This window comes from Triturus cristatus, chromosome 7, assembly GCF_964204655.1.
Source record: "Triturus cristatus chromosome 7, aTriCri1.1, whole genome shotgun sequence".
NCBI lineage: Eukaryota > Metazoa > Chordata > Amphibia > Caudata > Salamandridae > Triturus > Triturus cristatus.
The window spans coordinates 273,981,102-274,006,778 of record NC_140590.1 but is presented as its reverse complement, the minus strand read 5'-3'; the positions used below and the strand labels follow the sequence as shown (position 1 = coordinate 274,006,778).

At 50.5% G+C, this 25,677-nt stretch overlaps 1 protein-coding gene across 1 annotated transcript in view; it reads right to left on the bottom strand.

The window, feature by feature from the left end:
• The window catches only part of LOC146809396 (testicular acid phosphatase homolog), a 188,357-nt gene that overhangs the window by 127,009 nt on the left and 35,671 nt on the right, over nt 1–25,677 (bottom strand). Inside the window, exons 3-5 of the mRNA XM_085616225.1 lie at nt 24,766–24,852; nt 18,144–18,296; nt 3,563–3,661 (exon numbers count right to left, since the gene is read on the bottom strand). Coding sequence (XP_085472351.1) covers nt 3,563–3,661; nt 18,144–18,296; nt 24,766–24,852 — 339 coding nt within the window. The remainder of the gene's footprint in view (nt 1–3,562; nt 3,662–18,143; nt 18,297–24,765; nt 24,853–25,677) is intronic.

The window sequence follows — 25,677 nt, the reverse complement described above, 5'->3', positions numbered from 1 at the left end:
AGGGTCGGGCCCTGGACCCCCATGCAGTAACAATGCCCACACAGACACAGTGGTTTAGTACCTAGAACTGGCCCAGAGTTACGTGCGCTCGGCCCCTTTTATTGGCAGGGTCACCTATCCGGTGACACTAGTCATGGATGGGTGTGGGGTGATGTTGGACGCCAGCCCTCAGGGAGTGAGTAACACTAGAACAGTGACCAGCCGGTCACTACACCCACGTGCAATGTTTCAGTGTTCCCTGTGACCCTAACCTGCTCCTTCCCCTACCTTCTTTAGGTGTTCCCTGTTACTCTCACCTGCCCCTTTCCCCTTCCTTCCTTTGGTGTTCCCTGTGACTCTCACCTGCCCCTCCTCCTACCCTCCTTCGGTGTTCCCTGTGGCCATCAACTGGCCCTTTCCCTACCTTCTTTCGGTGTTCACTGTGGCCCTCACCTGCCCCTACCCTCCTTTGTTGTTCCCTGTGACTTTCACCTGCCCCTTCTCCTACCTTCCTTCGTGTTCCCTGTGACTCTCACCTGCCCTTTCCCCCGACCTTGCTTTGGTGTTCGCTGTGACTCTCACCTGCCCCTTCCCCCTACCCTCCTTTGGTGTTACCTGTGACTCTCACCTGCCCCTTCACCTACCCTCCTTCGGTGTTCCCTGTGGCCCTCACCTGCCCCTTCCCGCTACCTTCTTCGGTGTTCCCTGTGACTCTCACCGGCCCCTTCCCCTACCCTCCTTCGGTGTTCCCTGTGGCCCTCACCTGCCCCTTCCTCCTACCTTCATTCGGGGTTCCCTGTGACTCTCACCTGCCCCTCCTCCTACCCTCCTTCGGTGTTCCCTGTGACCATCACCTGCCCCTTTCCCTACCTTCTTTCGGTGTTCCATGTGACTCTCACCTGCCCCTTCCCCCTACACTCCTTCGGTGTTCCCTGTGGCCCTCACCGGCCCTTCCCCCTACATTCTTTCGGTGTTCCCTGTGACTCTTACCTGCCCCTCCTCCTACCCTCATTTTGGTGTTCACTGTGGCCCCACCCGCCCCTTCCCTCTACCCTCCTTTGGTGTTCCCTGTGACTCTCACATGCCCCTTCACCAACCCTCCTTGGGTGTTCCCTGTGGCCCTCACCTGCCCCTTCCCCCTACATTCTTTCGGTGTTCCCTGTGACTCTTACCTGTCCGTTCACCCTACCTTCTTCGGTGTTCCCTGTGCCTCTCACCTGCCCCTTCCCCCGACCCTCCTTTGGTGTTCCCTGTGACTTTCACCCGCCCCTTCCCCCTACCCTCCTTCGGTGTTCCCTGTGGCCCTCACCTGTCCCTTTATCCTACCTTCTTTCGGTATTCCCTGCGACTCTCACCTCCCACTTCCCCCTACTCTCCTTTGTTGTTCCCTGTGACTCTCACCTGCCCCTCTCCCTACCCTTCTTCGGTGTTCCCTGTGACTCTCACCTGCCCCTTCTCCTACTCTCCTTCGAGGTTCACTGAGGCCCTCACGTGCCCCTTTGCCTTACACTCCTTTGATGTTCCCTATGACTCTTAACTGCCCTTTCCCCCTACCCTCCTTCGGTGTTCCCTGTGACTCTCTCCTGCCTCTCCCCCTACCTTCTTTCGGTGTTCCCTGAGACCCTCACCTGCCCCTTCCCCCTACCCTCCTTCGGTGTTCCCTGAGATCCTCAGCTGCCTCTTTCCCCTACCCTCCTTCGGTGTTCCCTGTGACTCTCTCCTGCCCCTTCCCCCTACCCTCCTTCGGTGTTCCCTGTGACTCTCTCCTGCCTCTCCCCCTACCTTCTTTCGGTGTTCCCTGAGACCCTCACCTGCCCCTTCCCCCTACCCTCCTTCGGTGTTCCCTGAGACCCTCACCTGCCCCTTCCCCCTACCCTCCTTCGGTGTTCCCTGAGACCCTCACCTGCCCCTTCCCCCTACCCTCCTTCGGTGTTCCCTGAGATCCTCAGCTGCCTCTTTCCCCTACCCTCCTTCGGTGTTCCCTGTGACTCTCTCCTGCCCCTTCCCCCTACCCTCCTTCGGTGTTCCCTGAGACCCTCACCTGCCCCTTCCCCCTACCCTCCTTCGGTGTTCCCTGAGATCCTCAGCTGCCTCTTTCCCCTACCCTCCTTCGGTGTTCCCTGAGATCCTCAGCTGCCTCTTTCCCCTACCCTCCTTCGGTGTTCCCTGAGATCCTCAGCTGCCTCTTTCCCCTACCCTCCTTCGGTGTTCCCTGAGATCCTCAGCTGCCTCTTTCCCCTACCCTCCTTCGGTGTTCCCTGAGATCCTCAGCTGCCTCTTTCCCCTACCCTCCTTCGGTGTTCCCTGTGACTCTCACTTGTCCCTTCCCCACTACCAATTTTCAGTTTGCCCAGTGACCCTTACCCGTCCCTTCCTAGATACCATCTGTCGGTGTTCCCTGAGACCCTCACCTGCCCCTTCCCCTACCCTTCTTCAGTGATCCCTGTGACTCTCACTTGTCCCTTCCTCACTACCCTCTTTCAGTGTGCTTTGTTACTGTCCCTTCCTCATTGCCTTCTTTCAGTGTGCTTTGTTACTGTCCCTTCCTCACTACCCTCTTTTAGTGTGCTTTGTTACTGTGCCTTCCTCACTCCCCTCTTTTAGTGTGCCATGTTACTGTCCCTTCCTCACTGCCCTCTTTTAGTGTGCTATGTTACTGTCCATTCCTCACTGCCCTCTTTTAGTGTGCTTTGTTACTGTCCCTTTCTCATTGCCCTCTTTTAGTGTGCTTTGTTACTGTCCCTTCCTCACTACACTCTTTCGGTGTGCTTTGTTACTGTCCCTTCCTCACTGCCCTCTTTCGGTGTGCTTTGTTACTGTGCCTTCCTCACTCCCCTCTTTTAGTGTGCTTTGTTACTGTGCCTTCCTCACTCCCCTCTTTTAGTGTGCCATGTTACTGTCCCTTCCTCACTGCCCTCTTTTAGTGTGCTATGTTACTGTCCCTTCCTCACTGCCCTCTTTTAGTGTGCTTTGTTACTGTCCCTTCCTCATTGCCCTCTTTTAGTGTGCTTTGTTACTGTCCCTTCCTCACTACACTCTTTCGGTGTGCTTTGTTACTGTCCCTTCCTCACTGCCCTCTTTTAGTGTGCTATGTTACTGTCCCTTCCTCACTGCCCTCTTTTAGTGTGCTTTGTTACTGTCCCTTCCTCACTGCCCTCTTTTAGTGTGCTTTGTTACTGTCCCTTCCTCACTTCCCTCTTTTAGTGTGCTATGTTACTATCCCTTCCTCATTGCCCTCTTTCGGTGTGCTTTGTTACTGTCCCTTTTTCACTGCCCTCTTTTAGTGTGCTTTGTTACTGTCCCTTCCTCACTGCTCTCTTTTAGTGTGCTTTGTTACTATCCCTTCCTCATTGCCCTCTTTCGGTGTGCTTTGTTACTGTCCCTTCCTCACTGCCCGCTATTAGTGTGCTTTGTTAATGCCCCTTCCTCACTGCCCTCTTTTAGTGTGCTATGTTACTGTCCCTTCCTCACTGCCCTCTTTTAGTGTGCTTTGTTACTGTCCCTTCCTCACTGCCCTCTTTTAGTGTGCTTTGTTACTGTGCCTTCCTCACTCCCCTCTTTCACGGTGCTCTAAGGCCCTTACCTTCCATCCGGCCATCTTGTCTCGGTACTGGGGCAGCTGGACTGTCTCCTCCATCAGCTCGTGGTATCGAGGGCAGTCCTTCATCGGGAACTTCAGCAGCTGGAGGAGCAGAGAGACGAAGAGTGTCAGTGGGCTTCATCCTGCGGAAAGCTGCTCTTCTCTCTGCGTCTCGCTCATCTCTGCCTTCATTGGCTGCTATGGCTGCTCGCTCCATGCTTTCTCAGCTCGTCCTCTGCCAGCCTGTTCCCATCCTGTGTCTCTGTCTGCTCACTCTCTGCCTGCTCATCCTCTGTCTCTTCACTGTGTCTACCAGTAGTATGTCTATTAGCTGTTAGTACACTGTATAAGTACGTGCACTCTGGCAGCTCATTCTCTGCCTCCTTGCTGTCTGACTGTTTGCTCCTTGCCTGCTGGTTACTCTAAATGTGTTCACTTTGTCTACTCGCTCACCGTTTGCATTCAGTATTTTTGCAGTCTGTCTCTTACCTTTCGATATGGCTGCTCTCTGTCTCGGTGTTCTGTGTTTACTTGCCCTCTGGTCACTATGTCTACTACTACTGTGCATGTTCACTTTCTGGTATATATTTGTTCATTCACTCTGTATCTACTTATTCTCGAGCTAAGGAAGATTCTAGGCTGCACTCACCTTGCCCTGTGTGAGCTGCACCCTGTGGGCACAGGAAGATTCTAGGCTTCACTCACCTTGCCCTGAGAGTCTATTCTGCATGCCCTGAGTGAGCTTCACCCTCTGGGCGCAGGAAGAGTCTGTGCTGCATGCCCGAGTCAGCCGCACCTTGTGGGCACAGGAAGAGTCTGTGCTGCATGCCCTGAGTGAGCTGCACCCTGTGGGCACAGGAGGAGTCTATGCTGCATGCCCGAGTCAGCAGCACCCTGTGGTCACAGGAAGAGTCTGTGCTGCATGCCCTGAGTGAGCTGCACCCTGTGGGCACAGGAGGAGTCTATGCTGCATGCCCAGAGTGAGCCGCACCCCGTGGGCGCAGGAAGAGTCTGTGCTGCATGCCCTGAGTGAGCTGCACCCTCTGGGCACAGGAAGATTCTAGGCTGCATGCCCTGAGTGAGCAGCAACCTGTGGGCGCTGGAAGAGTCTGTGCTGCATGCCCTGAGTGAGCTGCACCCTCTGGGCGCACAAAGAGTCTATGCTGGATGCCCAAAGTGTGCTGCACCCTATGGGCACAGGAATGGAATGGAATGGAAAGACATTTGTAGAGCGCATGGCTACTCGGAAGCATCCCAGCGCTAATAACTGACACGGGGGAGACAGAGGGCTACAGAGGCTAAGGGATTGTGCAGAGATGGAGAGGCAGGGAGTTCCAAAGTTTGGAGGCATTATAGGAAAAAAGCCTACCGCCACTCTTGATCCTAGGGATCTCTGCCAGGTACAAATCGTCTCATCGAAGATTCGGGTTGGCTTTATATGGACGAATCATGGTGGAAATGATAGGTGGGCCAAGTCCCAGCCTTGTCTTATGTACTAAGCATAAGGCCTTGAATCTGACCCATTCCTGAACCAGAAGCCAGTGGAGGGAACGGAGGGCCGGTTTGGCTGAGAGTCTATTAGTGGTTCCCATCAAGAGTCTCGCAGCACTGTTTTGTACGGATTGAAGTTTTGTGACTGCGGAGATGGGGGCGCCCAGATATAAAGCGTTTCCATAGTCCAGTCTCGAGAGTATTAATGATTGGACCAGTACTTTCCTGGCCTCAAAGGGAAGGAGGGGCAGGAGCTTTCCAGCCATTCTAAGAAGGCCATAGCAGAGAGCTGCCGTTTTTCTGGCCTTAGTCCTGAGGCTCAGGTCCAGGTCCAGCCTTACACCAAGGCTCTTGATTTCTGCTTTCGGGACTGGGGCTGGGCCCATGCTAGGGGGCCACATCAAGCTGGGATCGAAACTGAGAGTGTTGCCCAGAATCATAATCTCAGTTTTTCCTCCGTTAAGCTTAAGCTGGGAGGCGTCCATCCAGCTCGAGATGTCATTTAAGCAGGAGTAGAGGGCGTGGGTTGTTAGATCTCCTTGATTGAGCCCAACCACCAATTGTGTGTCATCGGCGTAGGTAATTATCCGGATTCCATAGGGAGCTACTATGGCTGCTAGAGGGGACATATAGACAATAAAAAGGGTCGGACTGAGTGATGAGCCCTGTGGCACACCACTCAGAAGACGGGTGGGTGTGGAAACAATGTTTTCTTTGAAGACCTGAAAGGTTCTTCCCTCCAGAAAGGAGGATAACCAGCGAGGCGCTGTACTATCCACTCCTATACACCTGAGTCGTCGGATGAGAATTGAATGATTCACTGTGTCAAATGCGGCGCTCTGGTAGTAGAATGGCCACCGATCCTCCTGAGTCCAGAATTTTCCTACTTTCCTCTACTACTGCCAGTAAAGCGGTTTCGGTGCTTTGGCGCGGGCGGAACCGGTTTGGGAGGAATGGAGCAGGTTATGACTTTCAAGAAACTCCGAAAGAGTTCGGTTAACATGTTTCTCTGTTACCTTGCTTATGGCAGGCAAAGGGGATATGGGGCGAAAGTTGCTCAGTTCTACCGGATCCAGATTAGGCTTTTTAAGTAGCGCTTTAACTCTTGTCTCTTTCCATTTGGTGGGGACTATTCCAGAGGCCAGTGAAGCGTTGCTCAAACTTATCACATTGGGGGCTATGCTGCACCCTGTGGGCACAGGAAGAGTCTGTGCTGCATGCCCTGAGTAAGCTGCACCCTGTGGGCACAGAAGGAGTCTATGCTGCATGTCCTGAGTAAGCCGCACCCCATGGGCGCACAAAGAGTCTGTGCTGCATGCCCTGCGTGAGCTGCACCCCGTGGGCACAGGAAGAGTCTGTGCTGCATGCCCGAGTCAGCCGCACCCTGTGGGTACAGGAAGAGTCTGTGCTGCATGCCTGAGTCAGCAGCACCCTGTGGGCACAGGAAGAGTCTGTGCTGCATGCCCTGAGTGAGCCGCACCCTGTGGGCACAGGAGGAGTCTATGCTGCATGCCCTGAGTGAGCCGCACCCCATGGGCGCAGGAAGAGTCTGTGCTGCATGCCCTGACTGAGCTGCATCCTCTGGGCACAGGAAGATTCTAGGCTGCATGCCCTGAGTGAGCAGCAACCTGTGGGCACAGGAAGAGTCTGTGATGCCCAGTTCTACCGGATCCAGATTAGGCTTTTTAAGTAGCCCTTTAACTCTTGCCCCTTTCCATTTGGTGGGGACTATTCCAGAGGCCAGTGAAGCGTTGATCAAATTTATCACATTGGGGTCTATGCTGCACACTGTGGGCACATGAAGAGTCTGTGCTGCATGCCCGAGTTAGCCGCACCCTGTTGGCACAGGAAGAGTCTGTGCTGCATGCCCTGAGTGAACTGCACCCTGTGGGCACAGGAGGAGTCTGTGCTGCATGTCCGAGTCAGCAGCACCCTGTGGGCACAGGAGGAGTCTGTGCTGCATGCCCTGAGCGAGCTGCACCCTATGGGCACAGGAGGAGTCTATGCTGCATGCCCTGAGTGAGCTGCACCCTGTGAGCACAGGAGGAGTCTATGCTGCATGCCCTGAGTGAGCCGCACCCTCTGGGCACAGGAAGATTCTAGGCTGCATGCCCTGTGTGAGCAGCAACCTGTGGGCGCAGGAAGAGTCTGTGCTGCATGCCGGAGTCAGTCGCACTCTGTAGGCACAGGAAGAATCTGTGCTGCATACCCTGAGTGAGCTGCACCCTGTGGGCACAGGAGGAGTCTATGCTGTATTCCCTGAGTGAGCCGCACCCTGTGGGCGCAGGAAGAGTCTGTGCTGCATGCCCTGAGTGAGCTGCACCCTCTGGGCACAGGAAGATTCTAGGCTGCATGCCCTGGGTGAGCAGCAACCTGTGGGCGCAGGAAGATTCTGTGCTGCATGCCCTGAGTTAGCTGCACCCTGTGGGCACAGGAAGATTCTAGGCTTCACTCACCTTGCTTTGAGAGTCTATTCTGCATGCCCTGAGTGAGCAGCAACCTGTGGGTGCAAGAAGAGTCTGTGCTGCATGCCCTGAGTAAGCCACACCCCGTGGGCACAGGAAGAGTCTGTGCTGCATGCCAGAGTCAGCCGCACCCTGTGGGCACAGGAAGAGTCTGTGCTGCATGCCCTGAGTGAGCTGCACCCTGTGTGTACAGGAGGAGTTTATGCTGCATGCCCTGAGTGAGCCGCACCTCGTGGGTGCAGGAAGAGTCTGTGCTGCATGCCCTGAGTGAGCTGCACCCTGTGTGTACAGGAGGAGTTTATGCTGCATGCCCTGAGTGATACAAAAGGGGGTGGTGATGGACGGAGCATCAGAACCAATCAAACACTCACACCCAGTCAACAGATCTGGGTTTGATCCATCACCGTTCTTTAGCCCACTCTGCCACCCCAGTTCAGACATGGCCATATGCAAATCAGTTTGACCCTGTGCCTCATGGGAACAGTCCAGCCCGAACTGCCAAGCCATGCCTTCCCTGGACCGGAAACAAGCTTCCTAGGACCGGTTTCTGGCATTTCAGCTGTCTTCAGCCAGGCTTGCTTGAATCCAGTGGCAAAGTGAGCAAGGGACTCACGTCTGAGCATACCCTGCCAAATTATGGTGATCAAAGCGGTACAAAAGGGGGTGGTGATGGACGGAGCATCAGAACCAATCAAACACTCACACCCAGTCAACAGATCTGGCTTTGATCCATCACCGTTCTTTAGCCCACTCTGCCACCCCAGTTCAGACATGGCCATATGCAAATCAGTCTGACCCTGTGCCTCATGGGAACAGTCCAGCCCGAACTGCCAAGCCATGCCTTCCCTGGACCGGAAACAAGCTTCCTGGGACCGGTTTCTGGCATTTCAGCCGTCTTCAGCCAGGCTTGCTTGAATCCAGTGGCAAAGTGAGCAAGGGACTCACGTCTGAGCATACCCTGCCAACTTCTGGCGAACAAAGCGGTACAAAAGGGGGTGGTAATGGACAGAGCATCAGAACCAATCAAACACTCACACCCAGTCAACAGATCTGGGTTTGATCCATCACCATTCTTTAGCCCACTCTGCCACCCCAGTTCAGACATGGCCATATGCAAATCAGTCTGACCCTGTGCCTCATGGGAACAGTCCAGCCCGAACTGCCAAGCCATGCCTTCCCTGGACCGGAAACAAGCTTCCTAGGACCGGTTTCTGGCATTTCAGCCGTCTTCAGCCAGGCTTGCTTGAATCCAGTGGCAAAGTGAGCAAGGGACTCACGTCTGAGCATACCCTGCCAACTTCTGGCGAACAAAGCGGTACAAAAGGGGGTGGTAATGGACAGAGCATCAGAACCAATCAAACACTCACACCCAGTCAACAGATCTGGGTTTGATCCATCACCATTCTTTAGCCCACTCTGCCATCCCAGTTCAGACATGGCCATATGCAAATCAGTCTGACCCTGTGCCTCATGGGAACAGTCCAGCCCGAACTGCCAAGCCATGCCTTCCCTGGACCGGAAACAATCTTCCTAGGACCAGTTTCCGGAATTTCAGCCGTCTTCAGCCAGGCTTGCTTGAATCCAGTGGCAAAGTGAGCAAGGGACTCACGTCTGAGCATACCCTGCCAACTTGTGGCGAACAAAGCGGTACAAAAGGGGGTGGTGATGGACGGAGCATCAGAACCAATCAAACACTCACACCCAGTCAACAGATCTGGGTTTGATCCATCACCGTTCTTTAGCCCACTCTGCCACCCCAGTTCAGACATGGCCATATGCAAATCAGTCTGACCCTGTGCCTCATGGGAACAGTCCAGCCAGAACTGCCAAGACAAAGCGGTACAACCTTGGCATGACATCCATGAACAGTGCAAACAATTATGTTGCCGTTTTTCTTTATCAGAAGGTTTGAGTCCTAGTAGAATTGTAGTAAGAAACATTATCTTGGTTTTCCGTTCTGATTACCGTAAGGCATTTTGTCCAAAATGTAAAAGTGGAGGTGAGGCTTGGATGTCAATTTTGATCATGTAATCTTTTTCAGTTGAATCGGGGAAATGTTGGATTAAAAATTGCCATACAGAAATTTAAAAAAATTATATTTTTTGATGTGTATCCTCTTAACTTGTCTTAAGTAAATGTCTTCTAGAGTTTCAAAAGACTTAAGCTATCTAACAAAAATCCGCGTCTGGCCCTGTCTGTATGTGGTGCATAGCTTTAGAAGTAGCTGTTCTTGAATGCCTTTGAGGCAGCACATAGTTTGTTTTGATGAACACACGCCTAAAGCCCCGATAGTACTGTGGCATCTTTCTTCTGAATTAGCACCTGCGATGACGGTTTACTAAAGAATTTCTCCAGAGAAATACCGAACGAGAGAATCCCTTTTGTAAATACAGCCCATAAGGAGTAAAACAGCGTGTTTGGTTTTGCAGTTTCTTCACATGTTTGAACAGTACTTCAGTGCTAAATAACGTCAGTGTGCAACCAGTTTCCTGTGACTCAAGTTAAAATACACCTAGCCTACCTGGAGACATGTCTATTTCTCGCGAGGAGGAAACCGTCCCGGTCTTGCACACACCATCCACACGCAAAGTCTGGGGCAGTTCTAGACCCTTCACTAATCTTGGAGCACGAACAGTATAAAAACACTGATTATTGAAAATGGAATTTTCCCTGCATGGACGGAACATTCTGTCTTTTGCTGCAAAGTTTTATGTTTTTATCTGATTTTGTTTTATTTGATTATATTAATTTTTGTGCTTAGTAGAGGGAACCAGCCCCAGAGGGTGTTAGAGCACAAGTTGTCAATGGTTTGTCATGATTTGACCACCGTAGAATTGGTAAAGTCAGGCAAAGGGAAGTTTCTATTCCACAAGACATTCAGTATTGCTGTTGGATTACCATCTACAGGTGTCAATGACGAGGTGTGACACACGCATAGCAGCTATCCGGGCATGTTAGAATGAGCATATTCACCATGACAAAAGGCTACCAGGCTAGGGGGGTACAGATGTGTGCTAGCTCTTTTCCAAGAGAACCTGAAGGTAATGATCATAACTAGAGAACCAGTGGCAAGTATAGAAGACTTGGCAATTCTTGACAGGAGGTGGTAGCACAGCTGTAGTAGTTGGATCTGCAAAGATGTGGGTGAATGAGACATATGTTTTTTAGGTCAAGCCTAGGCAGCTTATGCACTGCTCTGCAAGGCATACTGTACTCGGGTATGGACTTGGAGCTCCGCCCACTCTCCGCCCATTTTTTCAATTGGGCCCTGTCCCTTCTAAATGGTTGCTTCTGATTCATTAATAGGCTTGTTAGTCCCTCCTTAGTAACTCCTTGTCTGCATTTGTAACCTCCCATAAGGATAGGACCTTTTACTTGCATGGTCACACAGTATGTGTAGTTAGTCTGTGAGAACTATTTTCTTTCATTAACTTGTCCTACTCCAGACACGACCTGCTTTCCTGCAACGGCTGCGCACCTTTCTTTATATATTTTTCCAGCGTGAACCACTTTGAATAGAGTGGCCGGGCGCCTTTCTTTCTTTATTTTTCCAGCACAGTCCGCTTTGAATCGAGTGGCCGACAGCACTCCTTTCTTTTAATTATTAAATGTTTTATGTATTTTTTTTAAAGCGCTCCATGTGGCGTTTTCACTTTAATATCAGCCAGACACCTTTCTTTACAGGAGCCGCGTCTAAAGAAATGGGCATGGCCGACATTAAAGTGAAAGTGCGGCATGAGGTACTTTTACAAAAAAAATGTTTGTTTGTCAACTTGATAAAAAAAATATTTGTTTGTCAACTTGACAAATGCTTTTTTTTGTGAAAGCGCCCCATGCCGTGCTTTCACTTTAATGTTAGCCACACCAATTTCTTTAGATGTGGCTCATCTAAGGAAAGGGGCCTGGCCAACATTAAAGTGAAAGCGCTGTATGTACTCTTTGACAAAAAAGCATTTGCGATGCAACAGGTCTCGCATTTAATAGAGTAACGTAAATTCGAGCCCTATTGCATTGCAAATGCTTGTTTTCTTAATTTTTCCCTGTTGTGCCATTGTTTTTGTGCCCATCTGTGTCTTGCTCTAATTCCACCACTGTTTTTATTTTCTCGTGCCTGCCTGTTCCTTTCGCCTTTCTCCGCTGCTGCCCCTGTGGCCCCTCCCCCTGGAATTCCCCCGCTCCCGCCTCCCAGCCTCTCCTCCCTCCCACCTCCCCTACTTATTGACGGCCGCTGCGGGGGAGCACGAGTAAGACCTCCTACCCTCGGTCTAGGTCCACTCTCTCTCCGCAGCTCTGCTGTGTCGTCTCTTTCCTCCAGACCCCGACCTCCTCCTTGGGAGGTTCGAGGCTGCTGTACGCTTCTGTGCCTGCTGCCGCTACCAACTGGGACCAGACTGCCTGCAACCACTGTAACCTTTCTCAGCCGTTTTTTCTTCTTAATTTTTCCCTGTTGTGCCACTGTTATTGTGCCCATCTGTGTCTTGCTCTAATTCCACCACTGTTTTTATTTTCTCGTGCCTGCCTGTTCCTTTCGCCTTTTGCCGCTGCTGCCCCTGTGGCCCATTCCACCTGGGAATTCCCCCCCAGAATTCCGCCGCTCCCGCCTCCTACTCTCTCCTCCCTCCCACCTCCCCTACTTAAGGCGGCCGCTGCGCGGCGGTGAGCAGCAGGCACGCTGCTGGTACGCCGAAGGCTTGCCGAAGGCAAGCTCGTCTGCGCCCCGACCACGACCGGACTGCGGCTAGCGCCAGGAACCCTGGACCTCCCACTACCCATTGCTACGACACCACCACCCTCCGCGCACTCAACCCTGGAAGACTTAGAGAATGCCAACAGGCCTCGCTGAATATGACCCACGGCCAGTTCTCCTGCCTCCACTGCCGCCAGACCCTCAACACCACCCCGGCCTCCAACACCGCCGATGTCAGCACCGGTGACACCCTAAAATGCATCCTCCTCAACATACACTCCGTACACAAACACACCATGGAAATCTGTAACCTACTCGACTCTCTCTCACCCGACATCGCCTTCTTCACAGAGACCTGGACCAACGCATCCTCCGCCCCCGACATCAGCACCACCATCCCAGATGGATACAAGATCCAGAGGAAAGACTGCCCCAACCACCCAGGTGGGGGCCTCGCCATCACCCACAAGAGCACCCTCCACCTCACCACCTCCAGCGAAATCTTCCCCTCCGCTGAACACCTGCACTTCCAGATCCAGACCATCCCCCAAAGCGACACTCCGAGGAACCCTCATCTACAGACCCTCCGGCCCCAGAACACCCTTCGCCACCGCCATCACCAACTTCATCGCACCTCACACCATCGCCTCAAAACCTACATACTCATTGGAGACCTGAACTTCCACCTCGACAACCCCAGCAACCCTAACTCCACTATCCTTTGTGACAACCTCGCCAGCATCGGACTTAAACAACTCGTCAACCCCCCCGACCCACAGAGCAGGACACATCCTTGACCCCATCTTCGCGGCAGGAAAGAGCGTCCAATTCAGCCACACAATGCAGCCGCCATGGACCGACCACCACTGCTTACACTTCGCTATCAACAAACCCAAGGCACCCAAACCAACCCCACGCCCTCCACGAAGGAACTGGAGCAAGGTTACCGACGAGCAACTTAACTCCACCCTCACCAGAGACAACCACACCTGGGCACCCGACGCAAACGACGCAGCCAGAGAACTTCACAACTGGATCTCCGACTGTGCAGACGAGCTCGCCCGCTATGCAACCCCGACAGACAACGCCCCAGGAAAGCCGTCTGGTTCCCCACTGCTCTCTAAGAAGCCAGGCGCACCTGCAGATGCCTGGAGAAGAACTGGAGGAAAACCAAGACAACCGAAAACCACACCACCTACAAGGACGCCATGACGGACTACCACAACCAGATCAGAGACACCAAGAGGAACTTCAGCCACAACAAAATCATGGCCAACTCCACCAACTCCAAGGAACTTTTCAATGTCATTCAATAATTCACCAACCGACGCAGCAAAGCCACAGACATCACCCCATCCCAAGACCTCTGCGACAAGCTTGGAACCTATTTCCACCTCAAGATCAAAAACCTCTACGACAACTTCACTGACCCATCCACCAGGTGCCACAGACGGCCCCTCGCCCCCCAGAAACACCAGTCAGCCCACCATCTCCAACTGGACACCAATCACGACCGAAGACACTGCCTCGACCATGAAAAGCATTTACTCGGGGTCCCCCACCGACCCCTGCCCCCCTCACATCTACCACAGAGCCATGGCTGCCATAGCACCCAAACTACAACGCACCATCAACACCACCTTCAAAACAGGCACCTTCCCAGACGACTGGAAGCGCTCAGAAGTCAGACCTCTTCTCAAGAAGCCCACAGCTGACCCCACCGACCTCAAGAACTATCGGCCCATCTCGCTCCTCCCCTTCACAGCCAAAGTCGCAGAGAAAACAGTCAACAGGAAACTGACACGATTCATTGAAGGGAATGCCGTCCTCGACCCATCCCAATACGGATTCTGAAGCAACCACAGCACAGAGACAGTCCTACTTGCCGCCACAGATGACATCCGCACCCTCCTGGACCAAGGCCACTCCGCAGCCCTCATCCTACTCGACCTATCAGCGGCCTTCGACTAGTCGCTAGACTACATGACGCAGGCATACAAGGAACAGCCCTGGACTGGATCCGATCATTCCTCACCGGAAGAAGACAAAGGATCAGACTCCCACCCTTCCTCTCCAACCCCACGAAAATCACCTGCGGAGTCCCACACGATTCATCCCTGAGCCCCACCCTCTTCAACATCTACATGCCCCCCTCGCAGCCATCGTCCGACAACACGGCCTCAACATCGTATCCTACGCTGACGACACCCAGCTCATCCTCTCCCTCACCAAAGACCCCACCACTGCCAAACTCAACTTCCAGAAAGGAATGCAAGCCGTCGCAGTCTGGATGACCAACAGCTGCCTGAAGCTCAACACAGAGAAGACAGAAGTCCTCGTCTTCGGTACCACCCCTTCTGCATGGAACAGCACCTGGTGGCCGACCACTCTCGGAAGCCCATCTACCCCCTCAGACCACACCAAGAACCTTGGCATCGTACTCGACCCATCACTCACCATGAACCGACAGATCAACGCCCTCACCTCCAGCTGCTTCAACACCCTCCACATCCTCCACAAGACCTTCAAGTGGATCCCCCCTGAGTCATGGAAGACAGTCACCCACGGACTCAGCTCCAGCAGACTGGACTATGGAAACGCACTCAACGCTGGCATCAACAAGTCCCTACTCCGCAAACTCCAGACAATACAGAACACCACCGCCAGACTCATCCTCGGCATCCCCCGACACGAACACATCAGTCATCACCTACGAAGGCTCCACTGGCTCCCCGTGGAGAATAGAGTCACTTTCAAAATCCTCACTCACGCCTACAAATGCCTACACAACAATGGACCAAAATACCTCAACGACAGAATCGACTTCCACGTACCCAAAAGAAACCTCCGATCTTCCAACCTTGCACTGGCCGAAACCCCGCGCATCCACAGAGCCAAAGCAGGCGGAAGATCTTTCTCTCACATTGCAGCCAAGACCTGGAATGAGCTACCGGCAAACATCAGACGCGTCCCCTCCCTGAACACCTTCAGGAAGACCCTCAAGACCTGGCTCTTCGGCTAAACAGATCTACGGACCCCACCCCCTCAGCGCCTTGAGACCCTCACGGGTGAGTAGTGCGCTTACAATTCCCTGATTGATTGATTGATTGAGTTCTCTTCAATGAAGTTCGTTAGTTGGGCATTGACGATCTTCTCGGTGACTTTGGCCGTGAAGGGGAGGAGAGAGATGGGTCCGTAGTTCTTGAGGTCCGTCGGATCTGCCGAGGGCTTCTTGATGAGGGGCCTGACTTCTGTGCATGTCTTCGGGGAATGTGCCTGCTTCGAAGGTGGCTTTGATGGTGCTTCGTAGCTCAGGTGCTATGACGGTGGCAGCTCTGTGGAAGATGTGCGGAGGGCAGGGGTCCATAGACACTCTTGAATGGATGCCTTTCCTGGCTGATGCGGTGTGTTCGGTGGGGACTGGGGTCCAGGAGGGGATGGTAGGCTGGCTGTCGTTGCTGGGGGGAGGAAGGGGTTCGGTGTACAGAGTTTGTTCGTTGAAGTTGTAGTAGAGGGATCTTATCTTCAGGTGGAAGTAGGAGCTGAGTTTGTTGCAGAGGTCCTGGGAGGGTGTGACATCCGTGGTTTCGCTGGGGGGGCTTTCCTGAATGATGGTGAAGAGTTCCTTGGAGTAGCCGGCTTCGATTTTGTTTCGGATGAAGGTCCTTTTGGTGGATCTGATAAGTTGGTGATATTCCGTGTCTTCTGAGGTTTTGCTGTTTCTCCATAGCTTCTTGAGACATCTGCAGGTATGTCTGGATTCTTGGAGCTCGGTGGTGAACCAGGTGGCCTTACCGGGGCACTGTCTGTCGGGGTTGCGGAGAGGGCGAGCTTGTCTGCGCAGTTGTTGATCCATCTGTGAAGTTCTTTGGCTGCAGAGTTGGAGTCGGTCGAGGTGGGTGGAGGATCATGGATAAGGGTGGAGTTGAGGTGCTCCTTAGTGACCTTGCTCCAGTTCCTTCGTGGAGGGCGTGGTGTAGGTTTGGGGCGGTGGCTTTTTTGAAAGAGAAGTGTATGCAGTGGTGGCCTGTCCAGAAGGGTTGCGTAGTGTGGCTGAAGTGGATGTTTTTACCTCCTGCGAATATGGGGTCGAGCGTGTGTCATGCCTTGTGGATGGGGGTGGTGTCTAGCTGTTTCAGTCCGAGGTTGGCGAGGTTGTCCAGGAGGGTGGTGGAGTTGGGGTTGCTAAGGTTGTCGAGGTGGAATTTGAGGTCTCCGATGAGTATATAGTCCATGGAGGCGATGGCGTGGGGCGCAATAAGGACAGCGATGATAGTGGTGAATGAGGTTCGAGGAACGTGGGGGTCTGTAGGTGAGGGTAACTCATAGGGTCGTCTGGGGCTGGTCTGGATCTGTGAATGGAGGTGTTCGGTGGTGGATGGGGAGTCGCTCGTGCTGGAGGTGGAGAGTCGCAGGGAGCTCTTGTGTGCGATGGCGAGTCCTCCTCCTGGGCGGTTGGGGTGGTCCTTCCTCTGGATCTTGTATCTGTTGGGGATGGCAGTGGAGATGGCAGGGGCGGAGATGGGGTTGATTCAGGTTTCCGTGAAGAAGGCGACGTCTGGCGAGAGGGTGTCGAGGAGGTCCCAGATCTCTGCAGCATGTCTGTGCAGGGAGCGCACATTGAGGAGGATGCACCCCAGGGCTTCAGGGGTGCTGGTGTCGGGCGTGAGTGAAGCAGCCGTGGGGGTGCAGAGGATGGTAAAGGATTGTCAGCAGTGTTGGCAGGAGAACTGGCCATGGGTGGTGTTCGGCGAAGATAGCTGGCAGTTGTTGCTCCTTCTGGGGTTGAGTGCGTGGAGGTCGGCTGAGTCGTAGCCTTGGTTGGTCGGAGAGCCAGGGTCCCTGGCTCTGGTCACCGTCGGGTACAGACGGGCTTGCCATTGGCGCACCTTTGGCGTGCCAGAGGCTGCCACTAAATAGGGAAGTGGGGGAGGGAAGTGCAGCAGCGGCAGGAAAGGAAACGGACACGGAGGACAAAAACAGGCACAAATAAAAAGAAAGACAGGAAATAACAAATACAAAGGCACATTAACAAAAAGACAGATGAAAGACAGAAAACGGGCACAAACAGAAAGACAGAAAACAGCGGACCAGCAGAAGAGCAAGGCTCTCCCACTGGACCACCAGGGATGACGCGCAGGCAGGAGCCTGCAGGTGGGGGAGGGCCTCAAACACCTACCTTTTTAGAGAGATGTAGGGGGCAGCGGCACAACAGTGGAGCTGCTGGGGCACAGAGCTGAGTCCCTGACCAGGGTGTCAGAGGTCCTGAATGAACTGCATCACATGGGCACAGTGAAATATCATGGAACACTTACCTTGTCTATTGGTACAATGAGGGCACAGAAGACTGTCAGGCTGTCTCTCACCCGTTCCTGGGACACTGTCACAGTGTGGGCACGGAGATAAGGCATGCTGCACTCACCCGGTCCTGGGACAATGGCACAGGGTGGGAACGGAGACATGGCATGCTGCACTCAGTCACCCGGTCCTGGGGCACCAGCACAATGTGGGCATGGAGACATGGCATGCTGCACTCACTCACCTTGCATTTGTCACCCTAAGTGGGAAGGGTATGCCCAGACGTGGGTTCCGTGCTCACTACACCACTGGATTCAAGCTAGCCTGGCTGAGGAAGGGTGATGCCCTGAAACCGGTCTCAGGATGCTTGTTTCCGGTCCAGGGAGGACCTGGCTTGGCAGTTCGGGCTGGACTGTTCCCACAAGGAACAGGGTCAAGACTGATTTGCATATGGCTGGGTCCAAACTGGGGTGGTGTGGTGAGCAAAAGAATGATGGATTTAACCCAGATCCTTGTGACTGGGGGTGAATGTTTGTATTGTTCAGCATTCCATCCATCAACTGTTTCTTTAGCACTCACTCACCTGGTTATGTGACACTGGCACAGGGTGGGCACAGAAACATGGCATGCTGCACTCACTCACCCGATCCTGGGACACTGGAACTGTGTGGACGGGGATGGGTTGCCACCATATTTGCGGATTCCAGAGTTCGCTTCTGTTTGGCGGGTACAATCCTGCCAGGTTGGCTTGGGCACTCATCAGTGTCCGGTCGTAATCTGTGCTACGGACGGAGATCTGCCAAAGAGAGCACAAGAGAAGACTTCAGATACAACCACTACTCCATACCATGAGCACCCCTCAAGCTCATTAGGTAACCCTATATAACATGGTAACCATCTGCAATATGGGCACCGGTCTGCAGCAAGGCACCCCTCCGTAACATATGACAGGCCTCTCTGCGGTATGGCCACCGGGCTAAAACAAGACATCCCTCCGTAACATCATATAGGCCTCTCTGCAGTATGGGCACCAGGTTGAAACAAGACATCCCTCCTTAACATAAGAAAGGGCCCTCTGCAGTAGGGGCACCCGTCTGGAGCAAAGTACCCCTCTGTAACTTAAGTCAGGCCCCTCTGCGGTATGAGCACCCATCTGCAGCAATGCACCCCTTTGTAACTTAAGACAGGCCCCTCTGCAGTATGGGCACCGGTCTGCAGCAAGGACCCATCCGAGACACATGTCAGGCCCCTCTGCGGTATGGGTGCAGGTCTGCAGCAAGACACCCCTCCGTAACATGACAGCCCCTCTGCGGTATGGGCACCGGTCTGCAGCAAGGCACCTCTCCGTAACATAAGATAGAGCGCTCGCCCATGCATGTGTGATTGTGGCCCAAGAGTCATGGCCCTACAGACAGCAGAATAGTAACTGACAACTTCTGAGGTATCTGTTTGGAACTTAGTTCAAGGGTGAACGACACTCGTGTTCAGTGAGCCAGGGTCTCATGGGTTGCCAGTGTTGGCCCCTCATGTAGGGCAGTGAGGCGCTGGCCTTCTGCCGGTCTGTATTCTTTTAATGGCTGAGGGCTTCTGGCCACCATAAGCATCAAGCCTTCAGTTTAACTCCCTCTGGGTTCAGACATTGCTACTACCATCTGGGCCTTAGTTCTAATGGCAGCAGGGTGCTGGGGTGTTGACATGATTCCATGGGGCCAGCGATCTATGCAGGGCCGCACTGGGGACACAAAGTAGCCCAGGGGAATCATATCAAACCAGCCCCCATACGGTGCAAAGCGAGCATAGCGAGCAAGCCTTACCACTACAAAGGGGCATGGAGGGGTTCTCCCCTTTAGAAATTTTGGGGGGAAATGGTGCATTCTACAACATATTTTTAATTATATATTCAATTGTATTCATTTTTAAAGCATAGTAAATGATGACCTTACAGTGCACCAGGATACGGCAATCTTAATTGGGGCTCTTTAATGATTACCCTAGCTATCATCCTCCAACAGTGTCTCTCATCTCTCCCTATCACCTTTCTCACTTATATTTCATTAGTTTTGTAGCGCCTCACATACCAGTGTAGGGCATTGGAGCACTTTACATCACACACAAATATAGAGACAAAGAATCATACATGTGTAAATCAGTGTACAGAAAATGTTACATAAAACAAAGTGTCCTTGGTCTGGGGAAGCACAAACTCAAGTCAGTGGCTTAGGTTGACTTAAGTAATAGGAAATTATTTCTACCCAAACAAACCTTATTTAGCAAAATTAGGATACTGAAAGACTGGATAAAAACATAACTTTCTAACGTAGATTACGTTTGTAACTTATAAACTGCACAGTAACAAAATGATGTCTGTGACAAAATCAGTAACCCACATAAAATCCTGTTCTGTGGTCTGCATAATACACACTCTTTACAGCAGGCATTATAATACTCTGCACTACCTTTGACAAGCCAAAACTACCACTAAACAACACACCGACCTCTCCAGCAGGTACATTAATCACCAGAGTTATCTTGGCACTTTTATTGTTGTATGAAAAGTGTTGGATATATAAGGAATTCAGCGTTGCTTTTAAAACTGCTACACTGCTACAAAACCGGCCCCCAGTACCAAAAGTGACCCCCACCCTTCCAGCCTCCAGGGGAAACGCCCAATGCCTGGGTCGGCCAGTCCTGCCTTGGATCTGTGGTTGTACCTTTGGAAGGTGGGCTGCTGGGATAACAGTGCTACACTCTGACATTTGTTTCTGTCTCAGGCCTGCAAAAACTGTCACAGCACTGTTGGGTGGCATCTGTTTGCCTCATTTTACTACTGTGATCTCTGTAATCCCTTTCTAGAGACTCTTCCCTCCTCGATCTCTTGTTTTTACTCATCCCAAACTTCATCTTACTACTGTGGTCTCCCAAATAACACTTACTAGACTCTTCCCTTTTCTATTTCTTCATTATCCTATTCAATACAACTAACAGATTCACATGTTCTCCGCTCAAATGACCTCAAATTTCCCTATACAAATCCACCACTAATCCTTTTGGGTTCTGGAGTAGTGCCGAAAAGCGCTGTGACAACTCATTTGGGGTAGTAAACGCTTTATAAATACAATTTTTCAGATTCAGATTTCAAAACCACTTTATTCGATTAGTTAAAATCATAAAAGTGTACAATTCAATAATCAACAATTTAAAAACATTCATCATGTACATAAGTAAAAAGGGAGAATTAATTAATACCGGTGGTACAGTTTTATGAAAACTAAATGATTTCCTCCAAGGTAGCCAATCTAGACCTCCTTAGCCTAATAGAGGCAACTAGAAAACTGGCTACACAAAACATTGTTGTAGAAGATTCCATTAATTGTAAAAACATTAAAGCAGGTTTAACTTGGGCAAAAGCTCCCTCTCTCAAAATGGGAAGGATAACCCTTTTCCTGGCATCAAGATGCATGGAACCCCATCTTCCGGCTTAAACCACCCCTGAGGGACACTTAATACAAAGTGAATCTGACTAAAACGGAATTTGGTCAGAAGCCATCTATGATAAGAATTCGTAACAGTTGATAAATATGGGTGCATATCCATGGATAGATTAAGCAAGAGGTGAGCCCTTACTGATGATTTACCAAGCTCTATGGATTCACGCTCAGCCTCGCAGTGCTTAATATAGTATGACTTAACCCACAATAAGTCGGCTTTACAGAGACCTTCGGGATTGGTAAACAACTCAGGGCGTCCTAACTCCTTAGTAATCATTTTAATGTAGGACAGCCACTGTATTTCCTTCCAATTATCAAGTTTAATGCAGTCATTCAAAATGCTATGGTTCAATGATAAATCCGGGTTTAGCCAGATTCTAATCCATAGCAGAATTGGGGCGATTTTTAAAATATCAGAAATATATCCAATGCCTAGTTCTAAATGGACCGAATATGTTGCAGTAGATTGATGTAGGCCAAGAAGGGCACGTAGAAATTTGTTTTCTACGATTTGAATGGGTTCCAGATTAGCATACCCCCAAATAGCAGCCCCATACCTAGCTATAGAAACAGATTTTGCTTGATATATTTTTAAAATAGCTTCACAGGGTTTCCCTCCCAACCTTTTAGCAAAATCCAATATTGCAGCCGAAGAGCTACGTACCGCTTTTGCCTTTGTGGTTACTTGGGATGGCCAGGTACCCTTATCACTAAAAACGACTCCCAGGTAGGTGAATACTTTCACTTTAGAGATAGCAGCATCATTACAATAACATGTTTTAAGGAGTTTTTTTCCCTTACCTAGAGCCATAATATGGGATTTATCATTATTGACCACAAGGTCCAAAGACTTCATAAAATTCCCAAAGGAATTCAATAATCTTTGTAGGCCAAGCGGGGTCCGGGCCAATAATACGGTGTCATCCGCATAAAGAAGTACGGGTATGGGAGTTCCACCAATCCGTGGAATATCGAGGGAAGCCGATAACAGGCTTTCTTCAAGGGAATTTATGCACAATGTAAATAGCATAGGGGCGAGGATACAACCCTGACGTACCCCTCTGCCAGATTTAAAACTGGCTGTACATTTCCCCTCCTGGGACATCCTTATAGACGCTTTCAAATCTTTGTGTAGTTCTGCCAAAAAATACACAAGGGGCCTATCCAGACCCAATTCCAACAGTTTAGACCAAAGCTTGGACCTGTTAACCAGGTCAAAAGCCGTGGACAGGTCCATAAAACCTAAAAATATCGAGCCCCCAGAGGCTTAAATATATTTTGCCACTATTAGGTGTAAGTTAAGGCATTGATCCTCTGTACCCCTCCCTGATCTAAAACCATACTGTGCATTAGAGATTACGCCCTTTTCTAAGGCCCAATCATTTATCCTAGCCAGGATAACCTTTCCTAAGATTTTAAACGAGGAATCCAGCAAGGATATGGGCCTATAACATCTAGGGTCTCCCCTTTGGCCCTTCTTAAACACAGGGATTATAATTGATAAGGACCACGACTTGGGGGGGACTACTGCAGCCGCTGAATTAAAAACATTTAACAGAATTTTGCCCCAGCAATTGGGGTTGGCCTTATACATATCCGAGGGCACCCCATCGGGGCCTGGCGCCTTACGACCAGCAGTACCCTCTATTGCTTTCACTACCTCGTCAAAAGTAAAATTAATAGGGGAGAGGAGAGGACTAGAAATTGGGTTCACAAAGGCTTCCAGCTCAAGATGACTTCCATAGATTTCTTCAAAATGGGCTAGCCACTCCTCCTCAGGGATATTCAGTTCTAACACCGAGTTGTGTGAACCGGGTAGCAATGGGGAGTTAATAATATCCCAAAATGTAGAACTATCTTTCAAAATGGCTTTATCCATTAAAGCTACCCATGCCTCCTGCTTAATTTCCCTTTTCTGTACCAATTGTATTTGTGAGTACTCTTTCCTTAACCGTATAATTAGCCCTTTGTTTCTCGGTTTCTCATTGAGGGCATTTTTAAGTTTGTTTAGGGCTGTGGTGCAACTATGATTGAACCAACCACAGGCGGATTTACGTTTGACACCTCCGCCTTTTGTGGTAAGAGCATTATCCACTTGGGAGCAAATCGTTTCAAAGGCCAATATTATATCCCTGCTATGAGAAGACGGATCAGCACATGTATTTAAATAAGGGTCAGCTTTTAAGGTAATTAAATTAAAAAAGTCTTCAGGAATTACCTTACTCCATTTAAGTCTCCGCCCTTTATCTTTAGTGTTCATAGAAACCACAGCTTGGGTCAGAGCACACTTGTTCATAAGTGGGAAAACATTAGCTAAAATCAGGACCACCGGGTTATGGTCACTAAAACAGGATCGTAGAGCATTATAAAAAAAACACATATTCTAAAAGTCCTGCAGATAAAAATATGTAATCAGTTATAGATTCACTATCCCTTGCATCATAAGTAGGTATACGAGTATTCTTGTCCAGGAACTCAACTTCATACAGGTCATTATCTGACAGAAGGGACTCCATAGCTTCCCCCTTCAAGCTGTGTTCGAAATGCTGGGGGTTAGTGAATTGTGGGCCATCCATGTCCCTATAATGGCAATTTAGATTACATAAATGTACATTAAAATCTCCCATCAAAATATAATAGCAAAAAGTGGTTTGTTTATCCTTATAAGATTCTAAAAATTTAGACAGCCAGTAAATATGCTCATTGGGAAAATCTTCTTGAGGTGAATTATAACAGTTGATTAATAAAAGCTTGGAATTATTTGCCAGACTAACTTCCAATATAAGACAATAATAGGAGGTGCTTACAATCTTCTTGGTACTCCCCATAATATTCACAGAGATAAGGAACATGAGGCCACCCCTATCTCTACCCGCTATGGAACTCTGAGCTGGCACAAAATAGGAGGTGAAACCATCCACCCAAAAATCACAGTCCCTATCCCAAGTCTCTTGTAAGGCTATAATGTCATATTGCTTTAAAGTATCTAACCAACCACTATCCCTCATTTTAGACCGTAAGCCCGCAATATTCCAGCTTAACATTACAATACAATTACAAATACATCCTCCAACCTCAGGGGCACTGCGGCATAATATCTACACTCATAGTAGACTCCCTCTTACTTCTCCGTCACACACCCGTCAGTCTGTCCCTCTTCTCTCATGTTGTATACACGGAGCAGCAGCTTCCACTTCCCTTCCCTGACTATGCCGCTTCTCTCTCTGAATTATGTGCTCATTTTAGGGAACGCTACAGACTTTGATCTAGCGTTCTGAATTGTAAACTAGCACCAAGTACTCTTACCTGAACTGGGGGCTTAGAGTTGGTGCTTTGTGGTCTGAGCTGGCAGGAGGCACTCGGAGGTGGCACGAAGTGCTAAAGGTGCACTGAGATCGCTGGATGCCCTCAGGTGGCACAAGGCACTTTCAACTGGTAGTAAAAGTAGCTGGGTCTTGCTGCTAAGTGGACTAATGCGTCCATTTAGGGGCCTGTGTTTGACCTCATGGTCACAGGTTCAAATACCTGCAGGTCCACTCAGCCTTTCATCCTCCTGAGGTCAACAAAATGAGTACCATTGAGTTGGGTAACAATAAACATCTTATTCAGCGCCAAGATGCCCACGGGTGACCGTACGCTTTACAAATACAAGTTATTTTGATGTGAAGCCTTCCTCGGAGCTCTATTTGGTATTGTGTGACTTCAGCTGGCACTAACCCGCTGTCCTCCAACATGGCCCATGCGTGCACTGCAGTGGGGTGCAGCCCCAGACCTTACCTCCTGCCTCCGGTATGAGCTGCTGAGGAAGCCCTGGTAGCGGGCCCGGAGGTACTGCCCAAGTTCGAACTGCTGCCGCATCCCCTCCTGGAGGCGAGAGAAGGACAAGCTCACAAGGACGAAAGCGAATCAGAGCTGCGCATAGATACACCGGACACACACCTCAAGCTCCAGGGGCTGTTACCTTGATGGGCAAAGCATTCATATCTCATAAACTCTCCATGCAAAAGAAACTATAGATTTTATATACAGACTATTGAAAGACACACACAGATCTCAGATACAACAGGGGTCTGAGGTAGATGTTGAACAAAAGACGGGGAATAACGGGGCTTGAAAGACAACGTGTGTGGATGAGGTGAAAAAAAGGATGGAATGGGTTGGAAGAAAGTCGAGGTCCTGCTTCGAGCTCTGATGTCACACAGGCATAGAAGGTGAGCCCCATCAAAGGGTCCAGCAACAATATACACATCAGGATATAGACTGCCACTGTCTCATCAAGGTAGATATATCTAGTTAAATGTAAATGTACTATTCTTAACAGCACATGTACATACTGTGAATATATATATATATATATATATATGTGTGTGTGTGGTACTCGTGGAACCTAATATCCTGCACTTGATACTTTTTTGGGCAATCTTTTATCACTCAATATTGTGACATACATCAAAATTTGTTAAAAGGACCTCACAGGTACAAAGAGTCCTTACGATAAGACAGTACCATAGATACAAGGGATGTTAGTACCTATGCAGAGAACAACACAGTCTTAAAGGTTTCAGGATGTAAGCAAATATAATATGCATCCCTTACAGTTCCGGAAAAGAATACAGATAGAAGGCTTTCCAAGGATCAATTTATTTTCACGAGGGAGCTCTTTTAGTAATACCTCTACTTTCATACTTG